The 18,593-nt window shown below is 47.5% G+C and overlaps 1 gene segment (V, D, J or C); it reads right to left on the bottom strand.

Annotated features, from left to right (window-relative positions):
• Positions 1-658: 658 nt before the first annotated feature.
• LOC119244008 (immunoglobulin lambda variable 1-40-like) lies at positions 659-2,865 on the bottom strand. The segment is given in 3 exon segments: positions 659-695; positions 2,446-2,740; positions 2,820-2,865. Coding segments are annotated over 3 exon segments (378 nt in total).
• Between the last annotated feature and the right edge of the window lie 15,728 nt (positions 2,866-18,593).

Below are 18,593 nucleotides of genomic sequence, written 5' to 3'. Positions count from 1 at the left end.
TCATGGCACATGACCCAACCTGAATAATGATGAGGCGCTAACTAATCAACTAATGATGACTCACTATTCAGTGAAACAGCCATCATTGTTCTCCTATGAGACCCAGATTCTCCCAACTATGCAATTACCCCAGGTCCAAGGAGACTTGCCTGTGTTACCTAAACCAGAAGCCCCCCTCCTGGCTCGCAGGACAGTATCAGCAGAGATGAGGAGAGTGACGGGGTTCAGGCATCCTGAAAGCATGGGTTCAGTATCAGGGACCCCTCACTGTGAGGGTTGTTGTGTGGATGTGATGTCTGGGAGCCCAGACACAAATGATCCCCTCTGGGAAGTCAGCCTAGAACACACCAATTTGCTTGTTTTCCTGTACGTCCCCTCAGACAGCGGCAGCCCCCTAAGCCTGGGCAAGGCCCCTCTTATCCACACTGTGTGTTGAGCCCCTAGACCAATATCTGCACATGCTGGGTGTTCAGTACGTGTGTGAAGCACCCCACCTGGGAGTCACCCCCATGTCACAGGTGGACTCTGTGTCCCTGGTGCTGCCCGATGCCTTTGATATCGATGACTGTGTCCCCTCAGTGTGGTCTGTGGATCCCTGAACCCTAGTATCACTGCATTTGCGACAAGGCATGGAAGGAGGTGATTCAGATAAAGATGGTCATGAGGGTGATGCCCTCATCAAGAAGAGCAGGTGACTTTATAAGAAGAAGAAGAGAACCAGGGGTGAGCCCCACAGAAAAGCCCATGTGGGGGCACCATGAGACACAGCCATTGAAATCCAGAAGAGAGATTGCAGGAGAATTCAAACCTGCTGACTCCTGATTTTGGGTTCCAGACTCCAGCAGCGGGTCAAATGAATTGCTGTTGGCTAAACCTTCCATTCTGTTAAGGGGGCTCCAGCCAACCAACTCACCCCTCAAGGAACTGTCCCCAAATCAACCATCCCCCATTAAGATTTGTGCTCAGTGGGCCTCCCCAGTGGCACAGCGGTTGAGCGCTGGGTTGTGAAGCTCCCTGCGGCTTCTGCGGCGCCAGTTCGATCCCAGCTGCTCCCCGGCCACCGGAGGAGGGTCCCACATGGCGCGCAGACCTCTCCTGCCGCCCGCTGCACCCCTCAGCATTGTACTTCAGTCCCTCTGCCTGCTCTGCTCCCCGCTAAGGCACCGGTGAATTCTCTCACCCTCTCGCGCTTCTGACTGTACCCAGTGCATGTATAAACAAATAAACAAACAAATAAATAAATAAAATACGTGCCTCTTTAAAAAAAAAAATAAAATAAATAAATAAATAAATAAAAACAATTTGTGCTCAAAACCCGCCCAACAACTATGGAAAGCTGTGTGGAGATTTCTCAACCTGCTAAAGATGCAGCTTCCATATGATCCAGCAATTCCACTCCCAGGTATTTACCCAGGACACAGAATCATTAATTCAAAAGGGCACCTGCACCCCTATGTTTACAGCAACACTGTTTTCAATAGCTAAGCTTTGGAAACAACCCAAATGCCCCAAAACAGAGGACTGGATCAGGAAGATGTGGTACATATACACCATGGAATATTACTCAGCATTCAAAAAAGATAAACACATGCAATTTGCAGCAACATGGATGGCGCTGGAAGGGATCATGCTCAGCGAAATAAGCCAGAAGGACCAGATGGTCTCACTCATAGCGGGAATTAGGAAACCTAAATAAGAGACCAGGAAAAAGACTAATTATAATAAAATCAAAATCAGTAAGCAACTATAAACCAGAAACACACCACGGGGGGGGGGGGGCGGGGAGGAAGAGGAGGAGGAATTAGGGTCAAAATAAGAGGGGTGAGAATTGTATGGGGAATATAATCAAGATGAAAAGGTATACATTGTACAAAACTGAAAAATGATGTAAAAAAGGCATAAATTTAAAAAATAAATATAAAATAAAAAAAAATAATCTGTGCTCAATTTGAACAATCAGACAATTTGTTATCACCAAAGACAAGCTGTCTGGTCAGCTTTTGTGAGGATGAGGACTTGATTTTACCAAATTCACTGGGTCTCACACTGCAATTTTTTTTTTTTTAAAGATTTATTTATTTATTTATACAAGCACTGGGTACAGTCAGAAGCACGGGAGGGTGAAAGAATTCACCAGAGCCAGAGCGGGGAGCAGAGAAGTACACTGCTGAGGGGAGCAGCGGGCGGCAGGAGAGGTCTGCGCGCCATGTGGGACCCTCCTCCGGTGGCCAGGGAGCGGCCGGGGATCCAACCGGCACTGCAGAGGCTGCGGGCAGCTTCGCAACCCAGCGCTCAACCGCTGCGCCACCGGGAGGCCCTCACACTGCAACTTTTGACCAAACAAACAGGGAGCAGCTGTGCTGTTAGAGGGTGTACAGAATAAATCCCCTCTGAGGGGTTCCTGCCTCACTTCCCCACAGCCTGGAGCACAGTGTGACACCCCACCTGCTGCTTTGTGACTGGCAGTGGTACTCAGCCTCGTCCTCAGGCTGTAGCCCAGTGATGGTCAGCGAGCCCGAGGTGCCAGATTTGGAGCCTGGGAATCGATCAGGGACCCATGAGGGTCTATTGCTGTTATCATGTATCAGGAGTTTGGGGGTTGTTCCTGGGAGCTCTTGGTACCATTGCACATTATAACCCCCGATGTTGGAGCTGCTTCCAGCACAGGTGATGACGATGCTCTGGCCCAGTGCCCCAGACACTGAAGACAGATGAGTCAGCTCAGACTGGGCCCAGGATCCTGGAAGTGGGAAAGATGCAGTGAGGGTGATGCTGGGGTCTAGAGTCAGGAGGAAAAGTTAGGCCCTATGGATCCTCACCTGTGCAGTGAGAGAGGATCATTATGAGGAGAGGCATCCAGGCCATGGTGCTCATAGCCTCTGAGCCCCACATAGGGCTGGGCTGCCCCAGGCCTCCTTTACTTCCCGACCTTCTGCCAAGGGAGGGGATGTGCATGCAAATGAGTTTCCATCCAGGAACTTCCCAGCCCTCCCTGATCCCTGATGCTTCAGCTCAGCTCACAACCCACACTTGAGGAGTGGGGATGTTTCCTTCACCCCTTGGGAGAGCCTTGGGAGGAAGCACCTGCTGCCACACATGGGTGGCTCAGGGACTGTGCCAGGCCAAGAGGACACAGCAGCTGATTGCCCATCAGGGAACATAAGCACCAACCCTAGGCCCAGGCTGCTCTGAATGGATCATCATCACTGAGCAGCTGTGTAGCTCAAACAGGCAGCCCCGCAGTGCCCCCTGCTGGTCGCAGGGCTCACACACACCATGGCCCAGAGCCCTGGGAGCCCAGCTATTAAATGTCTTCAGCCACCAGGTCACTGTCTCTGGTCGCACACCCAGGTCTGATCCAGGGTGCTGTGGTTCCAGGACACGGCACTGGTTACTGTAGGTTCTTTTCCGACAAGTTTCTTAGTCCATGGAGGTGCAAACATGTGCATTCAGAATATATTTGACTGCATTTGAGAAATAACAAAATGATCCAAATGAGCATCAGTTCAGACAACACAGAATAAGGGAGAGAGAGCTGGTTGGAAGAACTTGAGAGGAAGTGCAGATAAGTGGCACAGAATAGAAATTCCCAAGAATAAACAAATGGCATATTCAAAAGAGGACAATTCAGCAACTATTTCCAAAAATTATCTAATTTTGGGTACAGATTAGATTTTTTCTCAGTGATTGGTGACAATAAAGGCTTTGGAAGACTTCACACATGACTGTGGATACCTATCACTTTTTAAACATTGTGCATCAACCTTTATATTTGTAATTCTCCGGTTTCTGTGGATCTGTGTCATATATTTCTACCAGGATTCTGTTTAATTCACTTATAATTTATTTGTATTTTAAATATTTCCCTTCCTTTTATTTATATACTTACTATCTTAGCTTAATAGCAAATAAACAGAAGATTTTATGTTCCCACTGTCTGGACAGTTGAATGCAGAACCCTGGCGTCCTCACCACACCCTGTTCTGCTCTGCTTTCACTTTGCCATGGTCCCCAGACTTCTAGACTCCCGGGTCTTGGGAAAATACCTGTGATCTCACATTCTCTCCTCAGTTATTCAAAGGATCCTCCTCCTTCATCTCAGGCAGGTCAGTAAATGCTCTCACCCTTCAGGACCCTCACTGCTCTGGGCATGAACCCCACCCCAGCCTCCCCTCAGGAGCCTGCAGGGTCTGCCCTGTGCCCTCACACACCTCACACCCTTCCTTGTTCTCAGACCTCCAGCCTCTCTCACACTCATGGCTTCACCACCTGACTCCTTTCCCTTGCATGGTCCCCAGAGTGAAGCCTTCTCTGTGTGGGGGAGGGGAGGGCTTGCACTTGTCATCACTGTGAAGACATACAGGGTGTCAAGTCTGAGGGACATGATTCTTCACAGCAGGATGTACCCCCATCATCACAAACAGGATTAGAGAAAACTAATTTATATCTTGGGCAACTTTGAAGTTAACAAACTATAGAGAGTTGTCCCCTTAGTCCACATCAACAAGGATCAATGAAACTCATCTTCTTTCATCTTCTTCTTTATCCTTCTTCTTCTGAATTGAAAACAATCCTAAATACCATATCACTTCAGGGCCTCCCTAGTGATGCACAGGTTAAAGACATAGCTACCAAGTTGTCACCAGCCACTGCAGCATGAGTTCTCTCCCTGGCCGGCAAGGGAGCTACCCACATGGTGCGATAGACATATCCAGTCTTACCTGCTGCTCCCCTCAGCAGTGTATTTCAGTAGATCTGCTACCCACTCTCTCTGGTGAATCCTCTCACCCCTGCACCTCTAGCTTACACCCCGGTTGTTGTATGCATAAATAAATAAAGCTTGAAAAAAAACCATATCACTTCATTGGCCATATATCGCAATCTGGCATGTATTTACATTTTTATTGACCTCAAACTACTGTGCATTAATGTAACATATTCCATGTGCTCTCTCATAACTTGTTTTGTTGAAATCTCCCAAGTGTGTGTCTAATTGGGTGGCGGGACAGATGGGAAATTGCAGGGAGTGCAGGGCCCATGTCTGGGGCAGGTGGTCCATGGAGGACACACTGGGGTAGAACAAGGCCCAGACCGGCACGTGTCCTCACACACCATGTGCTGGTTTCCTTCACCCACGGGCCCTGGGAGGGGTCATGTCTTCTCTGGACACAGATTTAAAACTTGTCTATCGTCCTTCATGAGTTTTCCCACCAGCTCCTTTGGGCAGATTGGGTTATAGTGTTGATTATTAAAGTTCTTTGACCCTGTGGTATATTTTGAGCTGCTTACTTTGTGTGAGTGAAAATTATCTTACAGGCTCTTAGTGCAGTGGAAGGAGGGCAGAGGTTCTAGCAACAACCTCCTCATGGCAGCTGATGTGCTCATGGGTGCGTCTGCTACCTAAGAATATGCTCCCACTCCTGTCTTTGGCTCCTGTCTCCTGTGGGCCAACCACACTGGTGTGCAAATTCCCTGAAGTCTACGAGACTACATGTGTTCTTATTCACTTGGTTTCACATGTGTGTAAAACACTTGCTAAGAGGACATACAAAGAGATCCATTATATTTTCATGTGATTTATGTAAATATTGAAGCTCACGCATTAACCAAAACTTGCCTCCACCTTCTGGCTGAGAGGCATATCCATGTGACAGGGTCATGATGCTCCGACCTCACTGGAGTTCTGTGTCACTGTCTGTCTAATAGAGGGGGACAGAGCACAGAGATGACACACACCCCTCTTCACAGCTGAATGTCACAAACTGAAGGCAAAGTCAAAGGGGCCTAAAGGTGTTAAAAGTGTCCTTGTGACCCAGTGGATCTCAAATGGAGTGATTCTCTGCCAGTCAGAGGATTCTGGAATGTCTTGAGCTGTTTTTATGGAGAAGGATGTACCAGCCTGTGAAGTGTGGCTTGCAGGATGGTTGAATACCTCCTCCCTGCACAGAGCAGCCCCCCACAGGCAATGACTCCACACTGTCTTGAGGAGTACAGAACTTGTTTTGGAATAAATCACCTTCATGAAGTGATCACAAAGGAAATACAGAATCATCCATCAAGACACGGGTGTCAGGGAAGAGGAAAGCTAGCAGAAGGATTCATACAGTCTCCACACAGACACTGGAGCAGGAGGCACAGGGAAGAACAACCTCCCTGGAGGGTCTGGTTGGGGGCAGACCCAGGCTGGGGAGGCTCTGGGAGTTTTGGTCTCACTTCGCCATGAGTCTGGAGCACTGTGAGCTATGGCTACCATAAGAGAGGCAGTAGTAGTCGGCCTCATCCTCAGGCTGCAGCCCAGAGATGGTCAGGGAGGACCACTGGACGAGCTGTCCTTGGAGCCAGTGAACCGATCAGGAATCCCTGAGGGTCTTTGGTCATCACCGTCGATCAGCATGGTGGGGGCATTGCCTGGGTGCTTCTGGTACCAGAGAATTTAGTGGCTTCCAATGTTGCCACTGCAGAATCTGACACTGAGCCAAGTTGAGTCAGCTCAAACTGGGCCCAACAACCTGCAGGAGACCAGAACACAGAGGTCAGTGAGAACAGAAATGACCTCTATCCCAGGGAGGGAGGAGAGGTCATTATCTGAGGTGACATCCAGGTGTCCTCCCAGAATTCCCTTCAGGCAGCACCTGTGCAGAGGGCAAGGAGGGTGAGGATAGGATGAGCCCAGCCCATGGTGTGATGCCTCTTGGCTCTACTTGCTGAGTCCCACAGCCCCTACTGAGGCCACCAAACCTTATGTGTCACCCTATTCACAGGTGGGAGGTCTCCATGCAAATCTTCCCCTCTCAGGAACTGGATCAAGCCCCTCCTTGAAGATAGGCTTGGACACCAAATGAGTAAAAAAGATGGTAAGACTGGGGAGGGCTAACCTCCAGGGATACTCAGGAAAACCTGCAAGAGGCCACAGAGAGCAGAGCTCACAGCTCAGGAACTGGGGAGCACCTGCGCCCTCTGGAGGATGCAGGCGATATGGCGCCCCTCCAAGGAGACCAGCTCAGTGTCCAGCCCTCGGACATCTCACTGGTCACGATCCGCTTATCAGATTCGTTTCCCTACACGGAAGTATAATGGAAGCCTCCTTGTGTCTTTCTGTGGCTTTCTCGCTCCGTTTTAAAATCCCCTCGTATGGGTAGCAGGGACATGTATTCATCACCTATTGCAGGACATACCGGTTGCTTTCACATTTCCACAGACATGAAGAAAGCAGCATTAAACAACTATGTGCTTATCATGTGACACAAATACTGATTTCAGAAATACCTAGGAGTGGGATTTCAAAATTGTATCATATTAGAGTGACTTTCCCTTTGTAAGAAACTGTCATAGTGTCGTCTCAATTTGTCGTGACTTTTTGCATTCCCAGCAACAAGAGAGGATTCCTGCCCCCTCCCTGCAGGGCAGGATCTAAAGACGTCATTCATTCTTTTTAAACCATTCTGACAAGTGACATTTCATTATGGACATGTGCATTTCCTCAGGAACTTACAATGTGGAGTCATTCTATACTCATTCACCATTCGCTCCTCTTCCTACGTGAGGGGCCTGCTCATCTGTTCAATTGGGGGAGGGTGTTGCCCTCCACAGGGGATGCAGGTATCTAACCTCACATATCCAACCTCTGCGGTGCAGGGAGGCTGTGCAGCCCCACAAAGCTTCCTATGGGCGATATTTCAACTGTATGAAAAATAATATGAGAGAACCGGTACTGTATTTTCTACAAAGACAAAATTAGCTGCAGTGGAAATAAAGTGAGGAAATAGATTAAAAGTTCAGAGAACAAATGAAAAGTTCAATTGTAGAACTAACCCAGAGAATTGCTTACAATACAATTTCAGAGGAAATTTCAGACAAAATCAAGAGAAAAAGGGATTCCACTTCATTTGCATACTATTAGTATTATATCAGTACATATTACTACTATTCTTATTAGTATTTATTACTATTATGCCATAACATATGAAAGAGTGAAATCTTCCTCACTCTTTTAGCAAGAACTTATGGCATGATGCATATGCAGTCAAATTACACAAGAAGAAAAATACAGACCAATAACATTACATATTAATATAGATGTTTTAAATAAAGTCTTAACAAAGAGATCCCATGACCAGATGAATACATTGATGCATCCTTGCCAGACAGGATTCCATCCAATGATATGAGTTGTGTTCCGTATTATACAATATTTTAATAGGATATTGTATTAACACATCACTAAATTTGATCATTGTCCCAAGTGAAGCTGAAAGAGCCTTTTACCCCATCTAATGCGAATTCCTAATAGAAGCCACATAAATTACAAGCCGGCAGCTACATCTCTGATGAGGTAACAGCACTCTCATGCACACTGCATGTCACGGTCCTGCCACATCTCAGTGAGTGGGGAGGTGAAGGGGCGTTCCCAGGAACAGGCCAAGGCGCCCTTTCCTCCATCACTGCTCAACATTGCCCTGCAGGTGACGGGAATGCAGTAAAGAAGTGAATTCAGTGTATTCACTTAGCACTGATGGAAAAGCCAGAAGTCAGCCGGAGATGCAAATGCCGGTGTCACCTGGGAAGGTTGGTGCTGGGGCACAGGTGACAGCAGGGATCTCCCGGGGTGAGGACTCACTGACAGTGACTACTTCTGCCAACAGTGACAGACAGAGGCCTGCTGGTGGGACAAGGGGAGCAGAGAGGATGCCTTGGCCCTGCTGCGCAGGGGGAGAGCAGTTACCTCTGGGCTGAGTCCTAATCGGCCTCCCACTTGGGCTGCACCCCAAGTAGCAAGATGTCACGTGGCCCATAGGGTGATGGTGGCCTCACGGGAGGGGAAGGTCATGCATCGGTGAGGACACAGTGTGCCACCTCCCCTGGGCCAGCTGAAGGGTTACGCACTATCTGTCCAACACCACACACTAAGAAGACACAGTGTGGACCCTGCAGCCACAGGCCACGCCCTCAGCTACTGTGAGGCCTCAGCACGTGTGGGAGGCTCTTGTCTGTGGTGTTAGGGCCCAGGGAGTGGGGTTTGGGTGGCCTTTCCAGGACACTATGGGGACAATGAGGCCTCACATTGGGACTTTCATCTCCAGGGAAAACTCCCATTTATCGGAATGTCAATCTCTGTCCCCTCTGTCCCCAGGGCTCCCACCTAAAGTGTGGGAACACTATTAATAGGGTTGCAAGTTCCTACAAATATATCATTTCTTCTCTGCTTCTATGGAAGGATCTCCTTCAGTTGTGTTTCTAAACCCCAAGTCCCCCCACCCTCAGCGACATATAGCCTGAGCCTGAGGTCCCCTGGGTGAGGAAGGAGCTGACTAAGGCAGCAGCTGCCTCTGTGGCCAGAGGGCCTGATGCCGGGTGTCCCAGAGCACACGGGGAGTCACACGCAGTCACCCGTCACTGTGGAGACACCCCATTGTTCAGCACCCCTGACACCACGCAGACTGAGACCCTGTGGGAAAGGCAGCTCCCCAGGACAGGCTAGTGGACGGAGGCTCCTATCTCTTATAGCTGAGCTGAAGACAGACTCGGGGCATATGCACCCCATGACAGGCCAGCAGCTCTCAGGACACCTGCACCTCTGAGCCAGGCCTAGGCCTGGGGGATGAGGGTGAGCTCCACCTCCTGCTTCCTCCTCCTTCACCTCCCTGGTGGGAAACGCAGCCCAAGTCTAACTCGTATCTGTATAGACGCGGCCAATGCGAGAAGAAATGAGCTTTTTTTAGATAACGGTAAAGAGAAGATGAGACACATCCCTGTGTCCAAGGAAATCAGACCAAAAAAAGTGACAACAGATGACACCAGACTGAGGCCTGGTACTGAGAGCAGGGGTGACTGCTCCAGGCCGGGGCAGCAATGGGAGGATTTTGTCTCACATCCCCGTGGGTCTGGAGCACTGTGAGGACTTTGAGTCTCCATGATCTGCACTACAGTAGTAGTCGGCCTCGTCCTCAGGCTGCGGCCCAGAGATGAGCAGGAGGCCTGCACTGGCCGAGGCGTCTTTGGCTCCAGAGAAGCGGCTGGGGACCCCGGGGCCCTGGTGATGATCCAAGTCTGATTTTACTTCAAAAGATACCGGGGAGGCCTCCCTGGCTTCTGCTGGTGCCAGCAGATCCTGAAATCACTGACACTGATGTCACTGCTCAGGATGCAGGTGAGTCTGGCTGTTGCTCCAGGAGAAGCTGAGAGGGAGGGCGGCTGAGTCAGACAGGCTGGGAGAGGGAAACTGTTGACAGAAACACACTTAGTCACAGCAGCAGGATCCCGGGTAGATCCTGGGATCTTAAATAGAAGTCAGAGGACAAGCAGGAGAAATATTCTTGTTTGAGGCCTGTCTTTTCCTGTGCAGTGAGAGGAGCATGAGGAGCAGACGCGTCTAAGCCATGGTGCTCACAGCCCACTGAAGTCCACATGGGCTGGGCTGCCCCAGGCCTCCTTTTCTTCCCCACCATCTGCCATAGCAGGTGCTGTGCATGCAAATGGGGTTCACCCAGGGGCTGCCCAGCCCCTCCCCGAGCCCTGGGGTTGGGGCTCATCTTACACCCCACACTGAGGATGGGGGAGGCCTGCTTCACTCCTTCGGAGAATCCTGGGACGAAACACCGGCTGGCCCCCACACAGGATTCTGCTCAGGGACCGTGCCAGGCCAGAGAGGACATGGATCCTGTGTACTCATCAAGGGGGCTGCACCCAGCTCCACAGGCAAGTTCCCCTGAGTGAATATCCCTCACTGAGCAGCTGGGCAGGGAACACAGGCTCCTACCACACCACCCCCTACCGGTAATAGGCCACACAGCACCCTGGTGGAAGGCCTGTGAGCCCAGCTGTGTCTGCTGCTACAGGTCACTGTCTCTAGTCACACACCCAGGTCAGACGCCCAGGTGCTGTGGTTCTAGGAACACAGTGTTAGTTACTGTAGGGTCATACTTCAGGAGGGCAAACATATACATATGGAAATATTTTGAGGGCATTTTAGGAAAAACAAAATGATGCAGGTGTGAATTAGTCAGGAGCCGCAGTTGATGGGACAGGTGAGCTGGTGTGAAGGGGTTTAGAGTTTCCTCAGGTAAATGGCACTGAATAGAAACTTTCAGGAATAAAATAATGGCATATTCAAAAGGAATCAATTCAGCAAATATTTATAAATTTTAATTTGGGGGACAGATTAGATTTGATTTAGTGATTTGATACAATAAATGCTTTGGAAGACTTCACAGGTGGCAGTGAATACAGCAGCGTATTTCTCTAATTGTAAATGGACCTTTATAGGTTTACGCTTGTAATGTCCGTGTATCTGTGTCATGTATTTCTGTCAGTATTTTGAGTCATATTCATACATTTTTCTTGTACAAAAAATACACGCAGGTGCCCTCCCAGATTTCCCCGCTGGCACCACCTGTGCCAAGAGCAAGGCGGGTGAGCATAAGCTGAGCCCCGGCCTCGGTGGAGACATTCCAGGCGCTGCTTCCTGAGCCCAAGTGCAGGGCGGAGCCCACCCCGCCTTAGGAGTCGCCCTTACCCGCAGGGTGGGGGGTCTCCATTCCCATCTTCCCCTTCAGGAGGCTGAGCAAGCCCCTCCTTCATCTAAGCGTGGGCACCGGCTGAGGAAAACAAAGCAGGGCTGCGGAGGGTTACACAGAACACCTGCAAGAAGCTGGGGAGACGCCCAGGTCAGGAACTGGGGAGACGCCCAGGTCAGGAACTGGGGAGACCAGCGCCCTCTGGTGGATGCAGGCGACATGGCTCGCCCCCGACACACACCACCACACGCCCTCACCCCTCCCACCAGCCCATGCTGCGCTGCGGTTGGTGCTCATGGCCTCACCCCCATCCCTTGCTGCTCACAACCACATTGGCTTACTGGTGCTTTCATGTTTTCACAATCACGAATAAAGCAGCAGTAAACAATTTTGTGAGACTTAGGTACACCACACGTCGCCGATTTAGGAAATAACCAGGACTGTGATATCTGCATGGTGTAATCTAAGGGTGTGTTTAGCCGTGTAAGGAAATGCCAGAGTCTTCAACGGGGCTGTAACGTCTTACCTTCCCACCAGGGATGAGGGAGAGGCCCCACCCCTGCCGGGGGCACAGGATCTAACCATGTCATCGCATTTGGTCTCAGTCATTCTGACAGGAGACAAGGGGCATTTCTTTATTTGCATTTGCATCTTCAAAATGACGTATACATTGAACATCTTCGTATATTTATTCACTTTTTGCACATCTTTCTAGGTACGGGGTCACTTCATCTGCTCAACGGAGGACGGTGTTGCCTACACCTGACACAAGAGCTCCACAAATACCTAATCTCAGGTGGAAGAAAGAACCCCATTCCCTTTAAGGTGTCAGAGCTCAGGGAGGTCTCAATAAAGTCCAGGCTGGTTCTAGGTGACATAATCAAGACTGGGAAGGAGTCACTGGTTCCCCAGGGCACACATGTCACATCTTCATCCTTACTGTCACTCCTGTGCGTCAATTGAAGGATTTATGAGCTTATGGTAGGGAAATAATTCATTTTGCATTGGGAGACAAATATATACAAAAGGAGATGTTTTCTTTTACACCATAAAGACAGAAAGTCGAGGACATGGAGCCTACAGGACAGTAGGACAAGTGACAGCCGAGAAACCAGGAGTTGTGTTGCTCAGAGGCAGGGCAAGATAACGGGCTCCAGGAGTGGAGCAATCCTGTCCCCTGCATCCAGACAATATGAGTCTCCCCCATCCCCACAGCACAGGAGCACTTCGGAGGGCGCTGGGCTTGTGTTCACAACTGTAGCCAGGAGAGTCAGCCTCGTCTACAGCCTTGAGTCCAGGAAGGGACAGAAGCCCTTTGGCAGAGGTGTCATTGGGCCCATAGATCAGCTGGGTACCCCAAATCACAACTTAGTGTTTGAGTATGAGTAGTACAGGAGGAAGTAGGGAGGGTCCCCTCCCTTCTGGCAGTACCAATATATACTGTTTGTCCCATCATTGGAGACACTACTCGGGGTGCAGGAGAGTCTGGCTGTTGTTCCCAGATGCGCAGAGAATAAGGGCAACTAAGTCAGCACTGACTGGGAGAGGAAACCTACAAGCATAGATATTATGGATAATGGGGCGCCGAGGTAAAAATTCTCATTGCTCTGATTCAGAGCGCTGATTAGGCTAGAGTGGTCTGTGATGTCCCCCAGGCCTGCCCCTACCTGTGCAGTGAGAGAGATGCAGGGGGAGGAGAGGTGTCCAGGCCGTGGTGCTCACAGCCCCCGACCCTCACGTGGGGCTGGGCTGCCTCAGGCCTCCTGTTCTTCCTCACCCTCTGCCACAGGAGGGGCTCTGCATGCAAATGGGGTTCCACCCAGAGACTGCCAACCCTGCCCTCAGCCCTGGTGCTGGAGCTCAGCTCATATTCCACACTGAGGAGGAGGAAGTTTACTTCTCCCTTTGGGAGAGCCCTGCTGGGAATCACCCACTGCCACCACATACGTCCCTGCTCAGGAGACTGTGCCAGCCCAAAGGGGCACAGCTGCTGAGTCCCGGTCCGAGAGCCCAGGGTCCTGCCCCAAGTCCAGGCTCTTCTCAGGGAATAGCCCTCACTGAGCTGCTGTGTTGGGAACACAGGGCAGTTCCACAGCGTCCCCTGCTGTCCTCAGTGCACACTCACCATGACCCTCATCTAGCCTAAAACAGCTCCTGTTGTATATATTGTATATCAGCTTCATTTCCGCTTCATGAAAATCTGCCTCCCCCAAGGCTGGTCTATAGCAGGTGAAGCGTCTCAGGGGTCTACTGAGGTTCTACAAAATTTCTTTTGATCAACCAGATGACAGGCTACCAAAAATTTATTTCTGTTTAGATTTTTGGGAAGCTTTGTCATAAAAATCAGAAGACAGCAGCAACAACCTTATTTAATCTCTCTGAAAGCTCCTCCCCTAAGTATAACCTTGACAGTCAAACCATAAACTTTAATTTATTTTTAAAAACCTTAAAAATTTTTGACACTTGAAAGATATTATGTACCAATATCATTAACCCAGAGAAGAGATATGATTATATCCAATATGACCTTATAACCACATGTTTTAAAACAACCCATTAGATTACAAATTAGTCACTATTAACCAAAAATTATTGCCGATCATATGTTCCCAAAACACTAAGGTAACTAATTTTTTTATAACAAATCATGTGAGTATACAAAATTTCTTTTTTTAAAATTCCTTTTTCAGACCTTTACCACTTATTTTTTGTTTTCTTAAAATTCCTCATTCTGACCTTCAACATTTGCTTTAACATTTCTTACTTTACTTTTAGGACCTTTAAAATATCTGTTTTTAATACATGTTTTTCTTGGCAAACACACATCCCATTTTACATTTATTTAGGATTATTACATTTTTGGTTTGCAGTAAGACATTATAATACTGTTATACTATCATTTCTTTGGGCTAGATGACTGCACTGTAAAAACACTCTGGGTAATATGACATTAAGATTTCAACTTTTTTACCATAAGGAGCAAAACGTAAATGTGAAGATTTAGTTGTAGCTTTAGTTTCTATTAGAACTGGAATTCCACTTTGCAAGGTTGTTGATGAAATAATGGCACATACCAAGGTTTTTCTAGACTGGCTAATAATCAGATAAGCATTAGGCAGATTCATAAAATCAAGAAAAATCAGAGAGACATATTAATGCTATGCATATTTTCCATATACATGTGACTCAGTAGGAAAGACAAAAGTACCTTTTATACCAGTAGTTGCTTCTGAAGTCAACACACTAGACAAAGTATTGATACCCAACATGGTAACACAAACAGACACAGAGATCTCTTGATATACATTTAAAATTTTGGCCATGTCTACCAATTTTAAGAGATAGTCATTTTATCACTATTCGTGAAGACACTAAGAAACCTGTTATTGATTTAATTTCAGTCATTTAGCAACTCCTTTCGATCAACCATGTCCTAAATTTGTATTTTCAGAGTGACTCTTTGGCTTTAAGGAAGCTGTGCACAGAGAATTTACATTAGTATTTTAAGACCAGAAAAAAATTTCCTTTAAATTGTAAAAGAGACTTCATAAAACACCTTAACCTAGTTTTTGAAATACCTTAGATTTTATTTTAAGTTTGATACTCTAATTGACCAAGTTTTTTAATACATTTTTGTATGAAGAAGGTTTTCAATAAGATAGAAGCTAAACTCTTTACTTGGAATAAGTGTCTAATCTTAATGGTTACTAAGGACCTACAGCTCGAGACCACAACAATTTTAAAGTCAAGCAGTTTTTACTAACTTTTTTTACATAAGGAGTTTATATTTTTAAGAAAGGATCCTTTGGCTTTAAGCTGTTAGTTACCCTTTTATCGCACTGAGAACAAGCATATTTTTAAGGCAAAAAAGAATACTTTTCTGAGGACAGGAGAAGAGGTACATTTTTACAGTTTACCCGTTTTTAGACATTTATCAATTTTGGGGTTCAGATTTAACTCCAAAATGTTGCATTTTCACTCTGTATTTTACCAGATTCATTAATCTTAACCAAAAAACTGAGACTTTACAGGCCCAATAAGCAAATAAAAAAGGTTTTACTCAACCAATAAGCATGTTGAAGGACAAAGAGGGAAATGTAATCTACTTTTTTATCTTTTGAACAGACTAGGATAGTATCTCGAGATGGACAAAAGGAGAGTCCAGTCCCCCACAGCATGAAGGCAGTAGAGACATGCCAATGATCTCCACATTGGAGAAAAAGTCCAGCCTGCCACAGTGGGGTGATACTGTTTTAATAAAAGTCTTTTAGTCTCATATAGTCATGTTATATCCATTTCCTAGAATCTTAATAATTGCGAATGAACTTTAAATACCATTTTTAGAAATATCATTTTTATTTTTCTTAAAAAGAACAAATGGCTAAACCCTAGTGTCGGGGACCCTGGCCTCCTCCTCAAACAATTAACAGGAAAAGCTTGAAGCAATTCTCCCTCCAATTGTTTTTCATGAAACATTTTTCAATGAGTGCCTCAAGATCTCCTGGAGACAGAGTTCTTGCTTTTGGGTCTGGGCCGCACCCATACTGCCGCTGTGGCGCAGGGGGACAAGCGCTGGCTGTGTTCTGGCCTGGCTCTCTGCACTCATGAAAACGTGTTCACCCTCAATAGACTCCAAGGAGGACTCCCCATCTCCCGGCAAAGAGATCAGATTCCATAATGACCAAACTGATAGCAGAATAGCCTCCTCTTGATGGTGAGCAACTCTCAAACATATACCCATTTCCTTCCATGGTTTCACTTCTACTGTCCCCTCCACGGGAAGAAGAACAAGTTGCTTCTGCAAAGCAAAAGAGTTCCTGAAAGGACGACGCATGCCCTCTCCACCCAAACCTGTCAGCAAAGTTTTAAGAAGCTTCACGGACTCAGATTTTTTACTTCTATTTTGTTCCATGGTTCCCCTGTGGATTCCGAAGCTTATTTTACTCCCAGGAAGGCTTACCTTTGGGTGTTCAGTCGCCTGCGTTTCTTTTTTCATTTCCCCATGTGTTTCCCCCACTCAAGTGGGCAGATCTTATCCTCCCTCAGGTCCTATTTCGGGCACCTGTTGCTGGAGTCCAGCTCTGTGAACAGGGTTGAGAGAGGAATCTGAAAGAAGTGAGGAATAAAGAAATGACAGGCATAAAATAGAGTTTAAGGGGGGGACCCAGGGCACGCCAGGCCTCCCATTCCATGCTCCAGCGTCCGAGTGCCTGGAGCAACTCATATTTATTGGGATAGACTGCCCCCTACTTCCTACAAGACAATGGATTATTCTTTTATTTCTTAGTATCCAGCATTATTCTGGCACACATGCACCACCAAGGTTCTGCGTGACCAGGTTATTCGGTTCTTTCTTCTAATCTAGATTGTCTCCCAGGCAGTTCTGCTGACACAAGAAAGAGCATCCTGATGGTCCTCGGGCCAGTCTTCCCACCTGGGGTTATGAGTCTTTTAGCCACAGCCATGACCTTGTTAGTTTCCTTGTCTCAGCACTTTGTGCCTTAGGGGTCTCCAACATATCATGACCTCATGTTTCAAGTGGATCACACACACACACACGCTGAGTGTCTTCCTGGGCTGGATCTGTGGTGATGGATGGACCCATTCCCTGGGATCCTCCCGGAGATTGTCACCAATGATTTGTCCCTCTCCAGGCCTAGGTAGCTCTTTCCAAAGGAGAAGGATTCTTTCTATTGACAAGGAAAGCTTCGAATTCCCAACAACCTGGTCCCTACAGAAGGGCGGTAGGAGTTGACGTGTTGATGTGGCGTGGGGAGAGCAAGAGTCCAGGGTACTTCTTGGCCTCCACTTGCCCTTTCACTCCCTCCAGCAGTTTTCTTCAAGGTTTTAGACACACATGTTGGCCTCCCCTTCCTGCTCCCTGCTCCCCACAACCTGCTCCTCATTATTTGCCACCATAGTGGAATCTCTGCCACCATCATCATGATCTGAGTTCTAGCAGGAGACAGAAAAAGACAGCATGCCATCTGTCAGGACACAGGGGCACAGGGGATGACTACCAATGTGGGCAAGTTGGTCTGGAACACAAGAATTTTCATTCTATTCTGTCCATTCTTTTTTTTTTTTTTTTTTTGGAATGGTTTATTTTTTTTATGCTTACAAGAACTGGGGTACAAGCCAGCAGTGTGGGGTGTGAAAGGATTCATCAGAGAGAGAGTGGGGACTAGAACACACTGCTGAGGGAAGCAGCCCGCCAGTCAGGGGTGGTGTGTTCCGCCCTGTGTGTCAGCTCCCTCTGGGTGGATCCAATGCATGTAGTGGATAACTTCAGAGCTGCCTCTTAACCCCTTCCCCACCAGGGAAGCCCTATTTTGTCCTAGTCTTTTTTGTGGTTTGTTTTTTGGTAAAGGCGATGAACCAGGCAGAGGGAGGCTCTCTCAGCTATTTCAAATGTTGTTTTATGAAAAGTCATGGCTCCATTCATCATTTGGTCTTTTTCATTCCATAGGTATGAACAGCTTTCAGAACTCTTGTATTAGAAAGCTGGAAGGGTCTGGAATGTGAATGCTTGTCTTAATTTCCATTTTTATTTTTCTAAATCAAAGCATATAAAGCTGTGGGGTAAAAAGACTACATTGATAATTTAAAAACAAATTCAAAAGGCAAAATGTGCTTCTTTGGATTTACAAGTGAGCAGGAGCCTAGGTTCAGGGCAGAAACCCAAACCCACTCACTACCATCAATGAGATGACCTTGACATTCACTCAGGTGAAACTGCTCTGCCCACGACTGCCTGACTGGCAGGAGGGCCGTCGATTCACCCTTAAAAGTAGTTTGTTATGACCGCAATGGAATGATTCACTTCGCAAATAATTTTCCCAGCTCCTTTTCCCCTGCCCAAGATCGGGGATGGAAGTTCACTGGTGAGCTTTTCATTAGCTTGGGTCAAGAGACCTGTGTAAATTCTAGGAAATTTCCACCATAGAATAAAATAAAATGACTTACGGTCAACAATGATTTTTCATCCAAAGAGAAACACTTTTATGAGTTAGCTCGGTGATTTCCATTATTTTGAATTGTAAATTAGAACACCTGTGTGCAAGGGCAGCTCATATCCCT

Source organism: Talpa occidentalis, unplaced genomic scaffold (genome assembly GCF_014898055.3).
Source record: "Talpa occidentalis isolate TD23 unplaced genomic scaffold, MPIMG_talOcc4v2.1 talOcc4.14, whole genome shotgun sequence".
NCBI classification, from domain to species: Eukaryota; Metazoa; Chordata; class Mammalia; order Eulipotyphla; family Talpidae; genus Talpa; species Talpa occidentalis.
Note: the sequence above shows the minus strand (reverse complement) of the source record. Positions and strands in the feature narration are given on the sequence as shown.